The following is a 19,624-nucleotide window of genomic DNA, read 5'->3' as shown; positions in this document are numbered from 1 at the left end:
TGAATCAAAGCTTATATAAAACTAGGCTTTTTTTCTCACAGTAAAGGTTAAAAATTTCAGGTATGCAAATAACGTTTTCTTTAGTATGACCACTTATAGACCAAATTTAGTTTGACAACTATAGGCCAACTGTTACTGGTAATTGTAGATCATATAACTCTTGCGTGGCAGAATAATAACTGAGTGCCAGGAACATATTAAAAAACAACTATAGTTCAAGATTGTAGCTGTGGAACATACAAGCCCTATTTACATTAATGCGTTGTGTTGTGCTGCGTTGCATCCCATTTACCAAATGGGATGCAATGCAACTTAGCGCAACACATCAAGTGTAAATAGTGCCTCAGACTGTGTCATTTAGCTGAGCCAAGCAATTGAGAATTACAATGTGAAATGCTTCCACTATTTATAGTGTGCAAGTGCGCAATACCAATTAACAAACTTAAAGTAAATCTGAAGCAGAATTAAAAACAGAAAACAGATACTTACCTATGTAGAGGGTCCTATAGAGCCTTCCCATTCTCCTCACGGTCCCCTCGTTCCCCCGCAGGCTTTTCCGTTCAAATCTCCTGCCAAGGGAGACTTCTGAAGTCTTTGGGAGCCGGAGTCCTCTCAAAGACAGACTGCTCTGTATTGCGCACACGCAAGTGAGAGCACTTGCGCGTACGCAGTGCAGAGCCGCCTGTCTTCGGGAGCCCGAGTGCTTCCAAAGACTTCCGAAGCCAAGCCAAAGCGGAAGAGAGCAGTCTACAACCGATCGGTCGGAAACTGCTAACGGGGACCGTGAGGAGAATGCAAAGGCTCTATAGAACCCGGAACCTTCCCTGTCCTTAGGTAAGTATCTGGTGTTTATTTTGTTTTGTTTGTTTTTTATTCTGCTTTACACTTTCTTTAAACAGCTAATAACTATGTGGGAACCTCACCCCTTTTCCAATACCTTTTATCTTTCGAGTATCACATACAGTGGCTTGCAAAAGTATTCGGCCCCCTTGAAGTTTTCCACATTTTGTCACATTACTGCCACAAACATGAATCAATTTTATTGGAATTCCACATGAAAGACCGATACAAAGTGGTATACACATGAGAAGTGGAATGAAAATCGTACATGATTCCAAACATTTTTTACAAATCAATAACTGCAAAGTGGGGTGTGCATAATTATTCAGCCCCCTTTGGTCTGAGTGCAGTCAGTTGCCCATAGACATTGCCTGATGAGTGCTAATGACTAAATAGAGTGCACCTGTGTGTAATCTAATGTCAGTACAAATACAGCTGCTCTGTGATGACCTCAGAGGTTGTCTAAGAGAATATTGGGAGCAAAACACTATGATGTCCAAAGAACACCCCAGAGAGGTCAGGGATAAGGTTATTGAAAAATTTAAAGCAGGCTTAGGCTACAAAAAGATTTCCAAAGCCTTGAACATCCCACGGAGCACTGTTCACATGATCATTCAGAAATGGAAGGAGTATGGCACAACTGTAAACCTACCAAGACAAGGCCGTCCACCTAAACTCACAGGCTGAACAAGGAGAGTGCTGATCAGAAATGCAGTCAAAAGGCCCATGGTGACTCTGGACGAACTGCAGAGATCTACAGCTCAGGTGGGGGAATCTGTCCATAGGACAACTATTAGTCATACACTGCACAAAGTTGCCCTTTATGGAAGAGTGGCAAGACGAAAGCCATTGTTAACAGAAAAGCATAAGAAGTCCCATTTGCAGATTGCCACAAGCCATGTGGGGGACACTACAAACATGTGGAAGAAGAGGCTCTGGTCAGATGAAACCAAAACGGAACTTTTTGGCCAAAATGCAAAATGCTATGTGTGGCTGAAAACTATCACTGCACATCACTCTGAACATACCATCCCCACTGTCAAATATGGTGGTGGCAGCATCTGGGGGTGCTTCTCTTCAGCAGGGACAGGGAAGCTGGTCAGAGTTCATGGGAAGATGGATGGAGCCAAATACAGGGCAATCTTGGAAGAAAACCTCTTGGAGTCTGCAAAAGACTTGAGACTGGGGTGGAGGTTCACCTTCCAGCAGGACAACGACCCTAAACATAAAACAATGGAATGGTTTAAAACAAAACATGTCCATGTGTTAAAATGGCCCAGTCAAAGTCCAGATCTAAATCCAATTGAAAATCTGTGGCAAGAACTGAAAACTGCTGTTCACAAACGCTGTCCATCTAATCTGACTAAGCTGGAGCTGTTTTGCCAATAAGAATGGGCAAGGATTTTAGTCTCTAGATGTGCAAAGCTGGTAGAGACATACCCTAAAAGACTGGCAGCTGTAATTGCAGCAAAATGTGGTTCTATAAAGTATTGACTCAGGGGGGCTGAATAATTATGCACACCCCACTTCGCAGTTATTTATTTGTAAAAAAAAAATTGGAATCCTGTATGATTTTCGTTCCACTTCTCACGTGTACACCACTTTGTATTGGTCTTTCACGTGGAATTCCAATAAAATTGATTCATGGTTGTGGCAATAATGTGACAAAATGTGGAAAACTTCAAGGGGGCCGAATACTTTTGCAAGCCACTGTATGTATGCTAGAAATCTAGCCTCCATTTGTATTTTAAGGTACAAACAAAAGTTGGGGGGTCGGCTTGTATGCTAGTCATGGGTGGTGGGTGGTGGTCCGCGGCACCCCCCCCCCCCCCCCCCGCCTGCCATCGCCGTTACCAGGGGAACCGCTCTCTCCTGCCTCGTCACAGCAGCAGCGCCGGGCGCGCTGCTGTGATACACGTATACGCATGATGGAGAGCAGAGCGAGAGGGGCACCCGGATTAGAGGAAGTGGCCGCCGGCTGAACAGGTAATAGCAGCGGCGGCCGCGGAGGGAGGGAGCGGGCGGGGGGGATCGCTATACTGGGCACTATACTGGCTATACTGGCCACTTTACTGGCTATACGGGGCACATTACTAGCTATACTGGGCACATTACTAGCTATACTGGGCACTTTACTAGCTCTACTGGGGCTCTACCTACCAATACTGGGTCACTATACTAGCTATACTGGGCACTTTACTGGCTATACTGGGCACTTTACTAGCTATAATGGGGCACTACCTACCCATACTGGGCACTATACTAGCTATACTGGGACACACTGGAGGGATCACGCGGCCTGCACCAATCCAGCATTTCCTACCCCCGACTTATATGGGGGTCAATCATTTTTCCCTGGTTTTTTAGGTAAAAGTTGGGGGGTCGGCTTATATGCAAGTATATATGGTATATTTTAGCAAATAATTGGGAGTTTGGGAGCTCAATTCACAAAACTTCTCATAAATGACTTATGTATCACTTAATTAATAAAAATTACCTTTAAGCACATTTACAAGCAAAATAATCACTCAAAGTACGGTAAGTTGTTTCTGATTAACTTCATTTCAAGATTACCTTTCTTACGTTAATTATATTATATTTTTGCTCTGTGGAAGCTTAAAAATGTAACATGGATGAGGAGAAAAAGCTTTGTGAATCGTAGGTCTTTTGTAAAATGTTATTTTCAGGAGTGTACAACTATTTCCTTCTCTTTTATCTAAGGGAGCCGGATACCTACTTTCTTGGAAGACCATGGAGGATTGTGGATGGCAGTTTAAATAAACCTGTATGCAAAGGGATGCTGGAAGCTATTCTGTATCAAATAATGACCAAGCCAGGGATTACAGAGAAGAATTTATTGCGTCATTATAGTGGTGTTTTGCAGCCAGTTGTCATCTTTGAATTATTACAGGTAAATGGGAATTATTTACTGGACTCTGCACACAATGATTTATATAGAATTCCATTAACAGAAGAACAGTGTTGATCATCATGCTAAAAACGCTTACATTTTTTGTCATTTAAACCAGAGATGTTAACTGTAAACTGACCCCCAAAACTGTTACTTGTAAAATCAAAATACAGAGAGGCTGTACTAGCAACAGGCTTATCTATCCATGGTCATTGTCTAATGCTGGGCATACACGGCTCGATTTTGCCGCTCGATCGATTGCCCACTCTATTCCCAGGCAATTCTCTTATCTTCCACCTGTTTTTCTAATCTTTTTGCATTGTCTTCAATGCGGAATCGAGTGGCAAAACGATCGGGCCGGAGCTCGGACATGTCGGAAATTATCTATCGAGCCATCGAAATGGCTCAGAATCGAGCTGAGTATTCCCAGCATAAAGCCCCATACACACACTCAACAGCGGCCTTTTATGCAGCACAATTATCAAACAACTTATGTTGTGAAACAAGTTGAACAACAACAAAAAAGTTGCTTGCTATTGTTCACACTTATCAGTTCTTTGAATAATATCAAGCAACTTGGTTGTTCAACTTGTTTCACAACAAAAGTTGTTTGATAATTGTGCTGCATAAAAGACCCCTGTTGAGCGTGTGTATGGGGCTTTAGAATCACTCCTGCTTGAGCCCTATACTTGTTCTCTTCCTGTAGTGGAACTGTGGGCTCACATACCTTGTGATATTATCCTCTGTCTGGTGTGAATACAGAAACTGCAGTGCAGTTGTGGAAGGAAGTGGGCTTGTCTATCAAAACTTTGATCTCCCTGAAAGTATAGCAGATCCACCGGGATTTAGCAAAGACTTAAAGTAAACCAATCATAGCACAATGATTTATACTTACCTGGGGCTTTCTCCCGCCCCCTGTAGTCAGGTCCCCTCCATTCTGCCTCTTTGGAGTCGTCTATCCAGCCTGGTTAAGGGCCACTGTGTATGCGTGGTCCTGCCTGCGCCCACACCCCGATCATGCTTCCGTAGCTGGGAGCATTCTGCGCAAGCTCAGTTACAGTCCTAACGAGCTGCGCATGCGCAGAGTGCTCCCACCCACAAGAATGCGATGGGGTGTTGCGCAGCTGGAACTGTGCATGAGCAGTAGGCCCCCACTGGTTCAGTCCAGGACTGTACTGTAGCTAACGGCGGCACAGCGGAAGAGACCCAGAGGACAGTGAAGAGGCAGACGACAGGGGGTTGACTGGAGGAAGCCCCAGGTAAGTATAAATCCTGTTGTATATAGTGTCTCATATTTTCTCTATTCTATTTCAGACAGAGAAAGAAAAAAAGGAACACAGCATAGTTATTTGTGTGCTAGGCACTGTACATACACATGTCTATCAGATCATGTCATGTGTCAGTTCGGGTATCCTTAAGGGCCCATTTCCACTAGAGCGAATCTGCATGCATTTCCTGCATGCAGATTCGCATAGGCAATACAAGTGGATGGGACTGTTTCCACTTGTCAGGATTTCTGAGCGTTTTTCTGAAGAAATCTGCACGGCAGAGCTATCAGAATTCGCATAGCGCTATGCGATTCACATACAATGTATTTAATAGGAAATTAGCATGCGGTTTTGGTATGCAAATTTTCATGAAAATTTTCATGTGAATTCGCATACAATTTCGCATAGAAACAATGGAAAAGCACACAGGCACTGCCATACTTATATTCGCATACATAGTCATCTATGTGAAATCTTCTGCGAATTCGCATGAAAATTCGCATACAACCGCATGCAAAATTCGCATTTGCATGCAAATTTTTTCCGCGCCGATTCCCACCGCACAAGTGGAAACGAGCCCTTAAAGTTTGACTCTTCATTGTTCACAGCAGACAGATCAGTGTAATGTAAGCTTTGTTTTATTCAACTCTCAAGAAAAAATGAGACTTTTCAGCACTTTCTTGCTATCCAGATTGTTTGCACAGCCATATAAAAGCGATTACTATTTAGGTTTCAGGAGAGCTGTGGGCTACATTCCACTGAAGTTCAACTGCCTCTTGTTTTACATACATGGCACAAAAGGCCATATTTGAGGATCTATTCTGGTGACAACCAACTTTTTGGGGTCTACAAAAAGCTAATTTATTTATTTATTTTTAAAGATTCTTTATTTTTAAGAGGTTTTTTACAAGTAACAGACAGGTAAAGCTAGTCACAGTGTCTTGCATTATACATTACAAACATTCCATAAAGCAACAGAAAAGAAAAAGGCCATAGGAATGCGGTATACACGGCCAAGCAGTGCCGTGAAGGAACGTCCGTATTTTCAAAGGAAACTAGTTATAGGGGAAAAAAGTGGGCTCCCAGTGCACACCATTGGCAACTTTAAACCCATGACCGAGATCATGGAAGATTGTATTTCACACTTATTGAAATAAAAATAATAGTAGGCTACAGTAAAAGAGCTTAAAGCGGAATATAACCCTGCATTTCAAATTTGCTCTAAAACATTATTTACAGTATATTATATGCAACCAGCATTTTTTTTTTTACTAGACCAGCATTGGAAGGGTTACACAGGGCTTTAGGGCTCTTTCACATTAGGGCAGATTTTCTGCGTTTTAACGCAAAGGGTAAAGTTTGCGTTACCCAAGGTGAAATGAAAGTCCATAGACTTTCATTTTAGCTTTCACATATAACGCAGCCTTTTTGTGCGTTGCGTTACACTGCACCCAGGCGCAGTTTTTCGGCTGACGCTAGCTTTATGCGTTACAATGTTAGTCAATGTAAAACCCACACTATGCGCGTTTTTAATCCATTAACGCAGGCAATCAGTCCCAGAATGCAACAGAGGAACAATGTAGAAAGTTGAAAACTAAAAGAAAAAAAAATGACCTGCGTTTTTCTATGTGCTGTAATGCATTGAAAATGGATTAAAAACGCACACTCACTGCAGTGCAACGCATATCAAAACGCATTAAAACGCATACAACAAAACGTATGCTTTGAGCGTTAGCCAACGCAAGCTCTGATGTGAAAGAGCCCTTAAAGTTCCTGGAGATTTCTGCAGACGCATCCGAAGCTGAAATAGATACATTTTGTTTACATAAATGTATCTAAGTGTTGAATGTGACTCACTCTCTCTCACTGAGAAGGAGCTTGGAGGACAGCCAAAGAGTGTGTAACATTTATCAATAGATACAACTAAATAGAATGTATCTATCTGAACTTCTGCATATCTCTCCACGGAACTTTAAACCTCTGTGTTTAACCCTTCCAATGCTGGTCTAGTAAATAAAAAAATGCTTTTTGCATAGAATATGCTGTAAATAATATTTTAGAGCAAAGTTGAAATGCAGGGTTATATTCCGCTTTAATCTTTATGCTACAAACCAGACTATAGCTCATGTAAATAGTGATAAGGGGAAGAACTCGGGGCCCAGAGGGATCGTTTCCCCAAATTCCATCCCAACCTACAAGCCATAGTGTAGTTTGGAGGTGAAAAAAAAAAAATAACTAAACTGGGATGGGCCCAGGTTACCACTAAAACCCTAGACACATCATATAAGTATCTTACCCAACAAGGGGTAAAAGGAAGAGGGAAAAAGAAAAGGAAAGATAGCACAGTTTAGAAAAAGAGAAAATAGGTAAAGAAAGAAAGTACAGAGAAAAATAAAAGAAGGTAGGAAACATGCCTCCATTGGTGTGACTCTCGAGGAAGAGATCTCCCAGAGTACACCACTCCAGTTAGGCCAGTGCTCTCATTCAAACTTGAAGAGAGGAGGAAAAAATGTACGCACTAGCCCGTAAGGGAGAGGAGAAAGAACCAAAACATGTAACCGTGACCCCTTAGAGCTCCCGACTCTTTTTCTACCCACAACTATTGGGTCATAACAATGAGCTACTCTATACTCTCACCCGTTGGCGGAAAAACATTATAATATAACAGGCAAGTATAAGCATATCAGGACAAATAGACTTATGGCATAGGTCCCTCCCGCCCAACCGCCCCGCTTCTCCCCATCCCCATCATTATACATTATTCCCTCTCCTTCAAGTCTCAAGTGAGAGCGGTTAGTTAAAAATAATCATATAGTTGTCATGCGGAGGTGAAAACCTCATCACATTAAGGCAGTTAAGTCTAAACTCGTGGAGCACTTTAGACTACTTTGCACAGGAAAAATGCCAGAGGACCCCTCGTAGCCAGCTGAGCAAAAGAGAGAAGTGTCCAAATGGCAGGCTATGTAAGAGGCCCACCAGTCAATCGGAATCAAGCTTTTTCAAATGTCTGGGTCACAGTATCTGTAGACTCGTAAGGATCAGGGAGGGGGGGGGGGAGGGGGCCAAAGCAGCAGTTAAGTAAGGGGGTGGGGGCGAAGGGACACCCATAAAAGTCATCTTTGTGGCAATGAATTGTCATCTCAGGTAAATTAAGAAAGCAGGATACTTCTCTCAGACATCCCTGGAGGCGGAACTTCTCGGCCTTCGTTCACGCTGAGGGCGCGCAAACTCCACTGAGTCCGGATCCCATTCCGGGACTGCTACTGCTGTAATACCTATGGTGTTGAAAATATCAGATAGGTCCCTCGGATGCTTAAGAGTGGCGGATTTGGAGCCCAGTGTTGCGTACAATTGGAACGGAAAGCCCCACTTATACTCCGGGGCGTATGGTGTAGGCCTGGTGTAGCGCCAGCAGGATGGGTTTCAATGCCCGCCTTTGTGCCAAGGTAGAAGGGGCGAGGTCTTGATAGAAAGTGATAGTGGCGCCATCAAAATCATAGGATCCCGCCTCCCTAGCAGCGGTCATGATAGCCTCTTTAAGGGGGAAGTCGTGGATTCTGCAAATTACATCTCGCGGGGGCTCTGCACCTTTAGGCCTTGCGAGCAGCGCGCGGTGGGCTCTGTCCATCTTGACCAGTGTACCCTCTGGCCTATTAAGCAAACCATTAAAAATGGCCTGTAAATTATCTGGGAGGTCTTCAGCCCTGGTGGCTTCAGGGAGGCCACGCACCCGCACATTATTCCTCCGGCTCCTGTTTTGTAAGTGCTCCATCTCGGAGCGCATCTGGCTTTGCCGAAGCTCCGACTTCTCCTTATTCTCTTTTAGAGCTGCGACTTCGGCCTTAAGTAGTGCCACGTCCGCCTCTAGGTTACCCACCCTTTGTGTCGCAGCTGTTATGTCTGCCCTCAGCGTGGAAATTTCCTCCTTCGTGAAGTTGACTATTTGTTCTGTCTGCTGCTAAATATCGGCTTTCGTGGAAATATCTCTCAAGTAAGCCCATAATTCTTCCATCGCTCGTGCTTTCCCTGAGGAGCCAGGAGAGCTCACAGGAGAGGTGCCCGAGGCCGGAGTGTCAGCCATCTTGAATGCCTTGCTGCGGGTGGCGGGAGGAGAGAATTACTTATCTAGTGTCTCTTTTGCACGTCGAGACTTGGTCCGAGATGCTCTACCACGAGAACGACTTGCCATACCATTCTGGGCAGAGAAAGAGTGAGATAACTGGGGTTATCTAAGGAAAGGTTACATGCACCCGGGAGCTCTTCTTCTTCACGTCCTTACATGGCCATGCTTAGCTCCGCCCCCCTTCTTACACACTTTTTATCTATCTCTGTTCTAGTATTGACTAACTCATTGGTTTCATTTCTGAGTCTCAGGTACCTGGTGTAAATTTATTTAACCTCACCCAAAGTAGTATCCATGTACTCTGAACTGCAAGTTTGCAGCACTGCAAGGCTCAGGCTTTTTCATTTGCAGTCCCTACTCTATGGAACTCACTTCCACAATCAGTGCAAGAGGCTCCTTCTCTGGACAGCTTTAAAAGATACCCGAGGTGACATGTGGCATGATGAGATAGACATGTGCCTAGCACACAAATAACTGCTATCTCATCATGTCACATGTCACGTTTGTATTTTAGTTATCACTCTACACATGCTATGCTTTTTATCAGGGTTCTGTTATTAAAACCGAGCTCCGGGGGAAATAATTTTTTTTTTCCAACTTCAATTTTTATTGAAATTTTTCATACTACAGTTTACAATAATATAACTTATGCATTATGCCTGGCCGTGAGCCTCCGATGTACAATTGTCAAGAAAAATGGAAGGAGTAGCTAGTAATTAAAGTTGTTGTCCTCCCCAGAGATAGATTATAATAGTTGCAGTGAGTACTGTGGGATCCTCTTTTTATATAATGAGGTATGTGGTACGGGGATTTATTTGACCGTGCTTCTAAGTCTATGCTCCATGTCTATGTTTAAATATGCTTGATTAGTTATTTGACCAATTGATGGGGTGTCGCTATCACGCCAATTTGCTACAATTGCTTGTCTTGTTGCACATAGAAGATGTGTTGTATAGAGTCTATGGCACGGTGGAATCTGTTGGAGATCTATATTAAGTATTGCTAGTTTGGGTGTGGGGGGACAAGCTTTACCTATTTGGTCGGAGATTAGTGAGAAGATTTCCCCCCAGATGGGTTGTATTTTTTGGACATTGCCAGAGAATATGGAACGGATCCGGAGTTCCCACATTTTCTCCAACATTCCCCTTTGTCTTCTGAACAAAATTTGGAGATTTTATCAGGCGTATAGTACCAGCTTAGGAAAATTTTATGTAAGGTTTCACCGTGTGAAGTACACTTGGAGTATTTTGATAAGTGCTCTGTGGCTTTTTGCCAATGTTCCATTGTCAGAGTCTCGTTTAGTAGTAGAGACCAATTGTTTAGGTATTGGTTCAAGTTCGCCTGGAAATTTAAGGTTAAGCTCTCATAACATATGGAGATTCCTTTCTTTGCCAAGAGACCTTTTTCAAATAAATTGAGCAGGGTTTTAGGCCAAGTTGGGAAATTGTGTTTTTTGTCTAATAGGTAATGACGTAGTTGTAGGTAGGTATGGAATTCAGTATTTGGGATGTTATATGTTTCTTTAATTTGCTGAAAAGAAAGCATTCCTGTCTCAGAGACAATTTGCTGTGAGGTATTGATTCCAGCTCGAATCCATTTTTGGATGTTTATATTTTTAATTATGGAGGGGATAGATTGTAGGGGCAATGGGATTTGGGAGTGTTTAGTGTATATGGGGGGCAATTGAAGTAGGTGTCTCCAGGCTTTCACTGTGGCTTGTATTGTTTGATAAGGGGGTATAGAAATCTTGTGATCGGTACAGCAGGCTATAAGAAAATATTTTGGGTCATTTTTTAGTAACTGGGCTTCCAGTGTGGCCCATATAGGTCTGTTGGAGGTCGTCCACCAGGCTTTGGATATTTCTAGATTGCAGGCGGAGTAGAGAGACTTAAAGCAGGGGACTCCTAGGCCGCCCCATTTCTTTGGGACTTGGAGAGTTTTAATGTTTATTCTATGTTTTTTGCTACTCCATAAGTAGGAGGAGACTGTTGACTGGAGGTTCGAGAAGAATGTATTGGGTATTGGGATGTTGAGGGTTCTAAAGATATATGTGATTTTGGGAAGGGTGAACATTTTAAAGGCTGCTAGCTTTCCAAGCCAGGAGAGTTGATGGGAAGATCTGTCCAGTAGTTCTTTTTTAATGCTGTTTATGAGTGTTAGGTAGTTAAGTTTATAGAGATTGGCCGCTTTATTAGTTAGTTTTATCCCTAAGTATTGAATGCTGTTTTTGGCCCAGGGGAAGGGATAGTTATCTTTCACAAGTTTTTGTATATGTGGTGGTATGTTTGCTCCTAGGATAAATGATTTGGATTGATTGATCTTGTAATACGATACTTGTGAGAAAGAATTAAGATCGTTAATTAGTTATGGGAGAGATGATATTGGGTCAGTGATAGATAGTATTGTATCATCGGCGAACAGTCCAATTTTATGTGACATATCTGGGCAAGGAATTCCTTTTATGTTTGGATTGGATTTAATTTTTATGGCCAGAGTTTCCATGATGAGAGTGAAAATTAGTGGGGATAAGGGGCACCCCTGACGGGTGCCGTTCGTAATTTTGAACGGTTTGGAATTAAAGCCATTGGAGACTACTGAAGCGGAGGGTTGTGAGTATAGGGCCATGATACCTAGTTGTATATTACCCACTATACCAAATCTCCCCAACGTTTCTTTTAGAAACCCCCAATGAACCCTGTCAAATGCCTTCTCTGCATCTAAAGAAAGATACAGAGAAGGCACTTTGTTCAGCTCAGTGAATCTTGTTAGATTAAGAAATCGTCGTGTGCCGTCTCCCGACTGTCTGCCTTTTGTAAAGCCAACTTGTTCTAGGCCTATTATTTTTGGTAGAATGTCTAATAATCTAGTGGCTATTATCTTTGCGTACAGTTTTGTGTCACCATTGAGGAGAGATATTGGTCAGTAGTTGGATGTGCTACTTGTGTCCTTCCCAGGTTTAGGAATAATAGCTATTTTCGCCACTAAATATTCTGGAGGAATGTGGCCAGATTGTAGAAATGAGTTAAATAGTATTTGTAATTTGGGTGTTAATAAGCCTTGAAAGGTTTTGTAATAATCATTGCTGTACCCATCAGGGCCTGGAGCTTTGTTAGGTTTCATTTTTCTGATGCTAGAATACACTTCCTCTGTTGTTATAGGTTTATTTAGTGTCATGAGGTCGTTAGAGGAAATCTGGGGTAGTGAGATGGAGTCTAGAAAGGTAGCAATCTTATCAGATGTTGGTTGTGGTGTATGAGTATCCGAATTGAGATTATATAATGAACTGTAAGTCGCTAAACGCATCAACAATTCCTTTGGGATCAAAGATGGGTTTTTTTGTGAAAGGGTGGGTGATCATTTTTATATTAGTTTGGGCATATTTATGTTTTAAGAGGTTAGATAATTTTTTATTGGCTTTGTTGCCCTGGGAGTAAGAGGATAGTTTGCATTTGTTAATCATGTGTTCGTATTCTCCTTGTAGGAGCATTTTTAATTGATGTCTTAGGTGAAATAAGGATGTTTGGGTTAGTGTGGTTTGTGATTTTTTTGATATTTTTTCTAAGGATTCTATTCGTTGTAGAATAGTGTTGATTTCCTCCTTTTGGTGGCGTTTTTTTTTGTGCCCCCAATTTTATTAACAGCCCTCTTATGTTTGCTTTATGGGAAGCCCACAAGGTAGCAACTCCAACCTCTCCGTTGTCATTAATGTCAAAAAATTCTTGTATAGCCTTATTTATCAGAGTTTTGTTTTCAGGGGAATAAAACAGAGTGGGGTTAAGTCTCCATGCTGGTCTGTCAGGGTGTGGAGCCCCTGTATTCAAAGAAATAGAGACTGGTGCGTGGTCAGACCATGTTATGCTTTGGATTTCAGCTGAATGAGCCATATGAAGAAGCTGTTTCTCGATAAGGAAATAGTCAATCCTGGACCATGTTTTGTGAACATTAGAGTAAAATGCGAAGTCTTTTCCATTAGCGTTTAATACTCTCCAGATGTCGAATAGCTGCTCCTTATGAAGAGTTGACTTTAAGGAAGGGTAAGCGGGTCTCTTGGGGTGGGTAGCGTCCAGTTTGTTGTCCACACATATGTTAAAGTCTCCTCCAAGTATGAGGTGGCCTTGTTGTATAAGTTTCGCCTTCCGGATAATGCTTTTAACAAAGCTCAATTGTTTAGTGTTAGGAGCGTATATATTGACTATAGTGAATTGTTGGGAGTTTATTTCACACGCTACTATTAGGTACCTCCCTTGTGTATCTTTCACCGTGTTGTTGATTATAACAGGGATGTTTTGTTTAAATGCTATAAGGAGGCCTCTTTTCTTTTTGTGAAAGTTGTTAAAGATTAATTGGTGGTAACCTGGTAGCTTGCAATAGTGTTGGTGTTTGTCCAAAAGATGCGTTTCCTGCAGTAGCAAGATATCTGTCCTTAGCCTCTGTAGTTCTTTATTTAGCGAAAATCTTTTAACTGGTGAGTTGAGGCCGTGTACATTTAGTGAGGTAAGTTTAAGGGTCATGTTGTGAGTGGTAGGGTAGTGGTCTGTTGTTCACAGCATGATAGTAGATAGTAGAGGGGAGGATTATTGTTCTAGCTCTCAGGAGGGTGAACTGGTTAGAAAAGAACATTACAGGGCTGTGGAGTCGGAGTCGTGGAGTCGGGCAATTTTGGGTGCCTGGAGTCGGAGTCGGGAAAAAATGCACCGACTCCGACTCCTGATGAATTTGTAACTGTAATTAAAATAGAAAATATGATAAAATGTTCTATTTCTCAGATAATAGTCATTAAAAATAATGTATATATACAGTATATATACAGTAATAGCTGTGCTTAGTCTACAAAAATGAAATAAACCAATCAAAATTAGTTACTTGTGCTGCTTCAATAAAGCAGTCCCTGTATTTTTAAAGTCAGATATACATATCTGATTGTGACTGTATATATGATGTGTACACAGGAATCTCTTATATACACTAAATAACATCTATACTGTAAGTATAAAGCCTGATGTGTAGCTGTGTCACTAACAGAGATGGTCAACGAGATGGAAATAATTCTGCATTGATGCTGATTTATGCAAATGTATGCACTCCCTTTGCTGATGAAATCAAATAATTTGATATGTTATTAAAATTTGGTTTGGTGACTACAAATTAAAGGGAAACTGAGACGGATGAAAAGTAAAGTTTTATACATACCTGGGGCTTCCTCCAGCCCCCTTCAGGCTAATCAGTCCCTCGCTGTCCTCCACCACCCGGATCTTCTGCTATGAATCCTGGTAATTCAGCCAGTCAGCACTGTCCGGCCGCATGCCGCTCCCACAGCCAGGAACATTCTACACCTGCGCAATAGTGCTGCACAGGTGTAGTATGCTCCTGGCGGCGGAGTGTGTGCATGCACACTACGCCTGACTGGCTCAAGTACCTGGACTCATAGCAGAAGATCCAGGTGGTGGAGGAGGACAACGAGGGACTGATTATCCTGAAGGCGGCTGGAGGAAGCCCCAGGTATGTATAAAACTTTAATTTCATCTGTCTCAGGTTTACTTTGTTACACAGTAGTACTATACATATGCACTCCCCACAGAGCTGCAGGGAATCCACTGAGAATGCTGTGCACATTGAACACAGAGGTGTTGTCTGTTTACAATCTCCTCATTCCCCTGCAGAGTACCTGCACATCATTCTCACATGTACCCACACTTACATTGCCTAGGGCCTGATAGATGTTCTTTGTTCCGGTTTGTACCTTTTACAAGTACTCTTACCAAGGACTAGTTTTAGTCTAAAGGGAATAAATATAGTAGTCTACATATCCTTCTCACTTCAGTTGTCTTGTAAAATTCCTAAGCGTTGGCAGTTAAGAGACGAATTTCACGTTACATACTTTTAATCAACAAAATTGTAATATGCAAATTAGAGGAGTCGGAGTCGTGGAGTCGGAGGAATCCTAAACTGAGGAGTCGGAGTCGGTGGATTTTTGGACCGACTCCACAGCCCTGGAACATTACATTACATTTATTAACTAAACTTATCAAAACAAAACATGGCATCTTAAGTCCGCCTAGAGGGAAATTACCAAGGTGGAAAGGGTAATCCTTCGTGCGGGGTAAGTATACTGCTGTTTTCCAAAGGCAGTATAGGGCAACGGCAGAATGAGAGGGATGTCCACCTGTGTAAACTCGTACTATGGGGGCTCCTTCACCAATAATGTGAGGTATGAGCCTGTTTTACTGATGCGCTTTGGTCATAGTGGCTGGTCTCCTGGATGCAGAGGGTGGATCAACTAATTTTATTTTCCAGCTCTTGATCAGCTGGATGCCACTTTCAACAGAGGTTATAACATGTGTTGTTCCTGCTTTGTTGATTAACAACTTCAGAGGATAGCCCCATTTGTAATTCACCTGATGATTCCTCAATGTGGCGGTTACTTGCTGTAAGGAGCGCCTGAATTTGAGGGTTGCCTGTGAGAAGTCAGGATAGATTTGCACAGACTTGAATTGCTCATTAAGTGCGTTGGGTTTCTGCATAGCGAAGATGATAGCTTCCTTGGTTTGATAAAGCGCCAGCCGTGTTATAATGTCTCTGGGAGTGGTGGCTGGGAGATGTTTGGGCTTAGGAACACGGTGTGCTCTCTCAATGATAATTTCGCGGTCTGGAGTATTTGGTAGGAGAGATTTGAACATTTTCAGCAGGTACTGCTTAATCTGGTCTCCCATGATCTGCTCTGGCACCCCCCTTATTTTCAGGTTCTGTCTCCTGTTCCGGTCCTCCATATCAATTAGTTTAAGCTTAATCTGGCTGACATCATCTACAGTGTCTTCTAGTGAGTCTACCATCTTGTTGTGCTCTTGTGTGATGTCGCTTATTCTATCTTCTATGTTAGAGATCCTGTCACACATGCCTGCTATATTTGTATTCACTGACAGGGAGAGTGCTGCAAAGTCTTTTGCGATAGATTGTTTGAGGATCAGAAGCATGTCTTTCATGCTGCTTTGTGTTAAGATTTGATCGGTGGCTGGCATGCTTTCTAGGGAGAGGGTATTATCTATGGCTGTAAGCTCAGCACTCACCTCACAGTATGCAGCGTGGTCTCTCTGCCGGGTGTCAGATATCTTGAGTTTAGATTTGACAGGGCTCCTTGAGGATGGCGAGCTCGAGGGAGGAGAGGTGTCATCACAGAGAGAGGAGTCCTCGGATTGCAGCGCTGGTTCTGCTGGCTGCAGAGCGGAGTCCCGGTATGAGTCTTGTGTGGAGCTGGGCAGAGACTGTGTCTGGGTGTCGGCGCCATTTTGCCTGCCTCCTGAGCGCGCGGTCCGCTCGGTGAAATAATGTTAGTTTCTGAGGCTTACCGCTCGTCTTCTTCCTCTTGCGGTTCGCCTCCAGGTCCATGGGCTGTTCCTCTTCCATTTTATATGGTTTGGCCGGTTGTAAGGCTGCTTAGTGCCACGGTATGAGGTTTGGTGCTCGGAGCTCTTCTCCCTTGCGACCTACTCCATTTGCCGCAGGCCACGCCCCCTCCGGGGAAATAATTTTATTTTACTTTTATGTAGTGCAGAAAGGGGGATAGGATTTATTTATTTATTTTTTTAATACTCCCTCACCTCCTGTCCTGGACCATAATTTGCTTTGGATTCAACATGAAAACAGGCCTGAGAACAGGAAATTAGAGATGGCAATGCAGTTCATACAGTACTAGCTTGGGTATCCTAACTGGGATGCAGAACACCAACAAACATTCGAGAGAGGCTCTAACTCCATGGTATAAATTCTAAAGTGGTCCATTCGTTTTTAAAGGACACCTGAAATGAGACCTATTGTGGCTGTCATATTTATTTATTTTTAATCAGTACCAGTTGCCTGGCATCCTGCTGATCTGTCTGGCTGCAGTAGTGTCTGAATTGCACACCTGCAACAAGCTTGTGGCTAAACCAGTCAGACTTCAGTTGGAAACATTTGATCTGCATGCTTGTTCAGGGGCTATGGCTAAAAGTAGTATAAGCAGAGGATCAGCAAGACAGCCAGGCAATTTGCAGCCTCCATATCCCTCTCACTTCAGGTGTTCTTTAAGTGGCGTGCTAATTGCAGGTTCTGCTACAGTCAAGAACATGTATACACAATTGCTGGTTGTGATGTGGGATATGTGCACAGAAGTGCTGGTGTGTGGTACTGTCATATGTGATGTTATTAAAGCGGAAGTAAAATTTTGCTATTGAGTCAAATAGGGGCAGCTTCCTTCAGACACATAGCTACAGACTTCTAAAGAGGAGAAAAATCTATTTTTATAATAATTTGTTTCTTACCATCTGACATTCTTGTTTTTAGGTGCTGGAACAGATTGGCTGCATAAAGAAGCGCTACATTCCTAAATGTGCCAAATCTACTCTTTTCTCCAAATGCAAGATACCGCCGGTATTTGAGAGCTCCAAACTATCAGATGACTTAACAGCATTTTATGAACCTACCATAGACTGTACTTTGAAGCTTGGTGGGATTTTTCCCACTGAAGACAACTGGAATAAATGGGTTCTGTAATACATTGGGGACATGTCCAGCACCCACATGGATTTAAATGTGCATTTTTTTGTGTGTCGCAACAAACTGTCTAATGATTTAAAAAACTCTCTGTATGTTTGTGTCATTCTTTATACTGCTATACAAGGACATCTCATACTAAAAAATAAATTATAAAGAGTAGAGATCAGCAGCACCACGAAGATGTACTTTTGCTCTTTATTGCATGAAAGTAAAGCCCAGGGACAGCGACAGACGCTGTTTCGGAGGTAAACTCCTTCCTCAAGCTGTATAGGCTTGCTCACAGTGCAATAAAGAGCTAAAATACAGCTTTGTGGTGCTGCTGATCTCTACTCTTTATGCTTTGGGTGCTGCTGGACTACAGCACCATATCAGCCTAGCACATGTATACCCTCACTAGGGTGCCTATCGAGTGTGGTGCAACATTGTATAGCAGTAGGCATGTAATATATAATACTGTGCATTTCAGTGCCCAGAGTGAATGTATTTTAGCCAAACACATTTGCTAGAGTTACTACCAGGGGTGTAACTATAAATCATGGGGCTCCCCAATGTTCACAATCTTTCCCTCGTCTACCCCCTGGGACCCTCAGATTGGGGGATCATCTTGCAAGGGTCATAACACAAGCGTGGAGATCATAATATTCACACCCATAACAACTGTAGCCACAAAAGCTTCTGTTCTTGTGCTGTCTCTGAGCACGCTGGGCATATATGTGATGCACAGGCTGTTTTGAGGAGACACATATTGACACCACACCAGCCTTCATAATTAAGGATGAGCAAGCAGCTTTGTTAAAAACTATTACCGTGTTTGAGGAGGGGAGCCACAGCAGAGGGTTTAATTACTTGCATGACCACTTCTTGCTGCTGTGCTTTATTCTACCAATACTGCGCGGCCGAAAGCTTTAGCTGTGAAGCAGGAAGTGTCGGGAGGATGAAGTGGAGCACCACGGCAAGAGGCGGTCACACAGGTAACTTCACCCTCTCTGCTACAGATCCCTCCTCAAACATAGGTGCAGGGTTGAGAGCGGTAACTACTATTTGGATTGTTGGATATTCATACCACAGGAATGGGAAGCGCTACTACAGCACGTCCTCCTTCCGGGGGAAGGAGGAAGTGCGAAATCGCATAGTGGCGCCTCAGCCTGTATTCAACTTGCTTATAGGTGCAGTTTTGCTTCTCGTGAAACTGTGCTCGTTCATCCTTATCCATAATGGTTGAAGGATCACCTGTGTACTTTAATGTCCTCTGGCCCTAGAGAAGCTTTGACAAATGGGGTAAAAAAAAAAAAAATGCAATGGGATTTTCACATGTTTCTGAAAGTACCTTCCCAGAAAAGGGTGCAATTTATATCTTAGAGATGTATTTATGACACGTGGTGGGCTAGCTTATTTGTTTCTTTTGGTTATTTATAGTAAGTAGCTTTGTTGTTTCCTTTATAGTGAGTAACTGCTAGGAACATGGCTACCTTGTGTTGGCCTTGCCAAGAGATGATTTAAGAAGTATATAGCCTTGTCTGGGAATAATGTAAATTACCAAGGTTTTGTTAATAGTTTCATATCGTAACCTGTTGTTTTTTTTTGTAACCTTATTCAAATTATTTATATTTGTACTGTATTTGCTGTTGTAAATTGGAATATTAAAAAAAAATTAAAGTTCAAATAAAAATGTCTAAAAGTCTTTGTTATGGAGATAAATGAGGTATAAACTCGAGCAGATTCAGAAAAAGAGAACCACTCATAGCATAGTAAGTAATAAAAGTGAAAAAGGGTAATATGAAATTTGGTAGTCAGAGTTGAGCTGTTTTGGAGACCACAAACCACGAAACGGGTGGCGCACAGACCTCAAGTATCGCATAGCTTTGCAGTAATACAACTAATGTAGCAACGCTGTTACTGTGATCTGAAGAAGCAGGTTATCCCATGAAGCGCGTTTAAATAAAGTAAATTCTG

The 19,624-nt window shown here is 42.5% G+C and overlaps 1 protein-coding gene across 1 annotated transcript in view; it reads left to right on the top strand.

Annotated features, from left to right (window-relative positions):
- The window catches only part of GTF3C1 (general transcription factor IIIC subunit 1), a 136,795-nt gene extending 119,089 nt beyond the window's left edge, over positions 1–17,706 (top strand). Inside the window, exons 36-37 of the mRNA XM_068244636.1 lie at positions 3,562–3,751; positions 17,459–17,706. Of these exons, the coding sequence (XP_068100737.1) occupies positions 3,562–3,751; positions 17,459–17,668 (400 nt within the window). The 3' untranslated portion in view covers positions 17,669–17,706. The remainder of the gene's footprint in view (positions 1–3,561; positions 3,752–17,458) is intronic.
- The last annotated feature ends 1,918 nt before the right edge of the window (positions 17,707–19,624 follow it).

This window comes from Hyperolius riggenbachi, chromosome 7, assembly GCF_040937935.1.
Source record: "Hyperolius riggenbachi isolate aHypRig1 chromosome 7, aHypRig1.pri, whole genome shotgun sequence".
Classification (NCBI taxonomy): domain Eukaryota; kingdom Metazoa; phylum Chordata; class Amphibia; order Anura; family Hyperoliidae; genus Hyperolius; species Hyperolius riggenbachi.
This window is presented reverse-complemented; position numbering and strand designations above follow the sequence as displayed.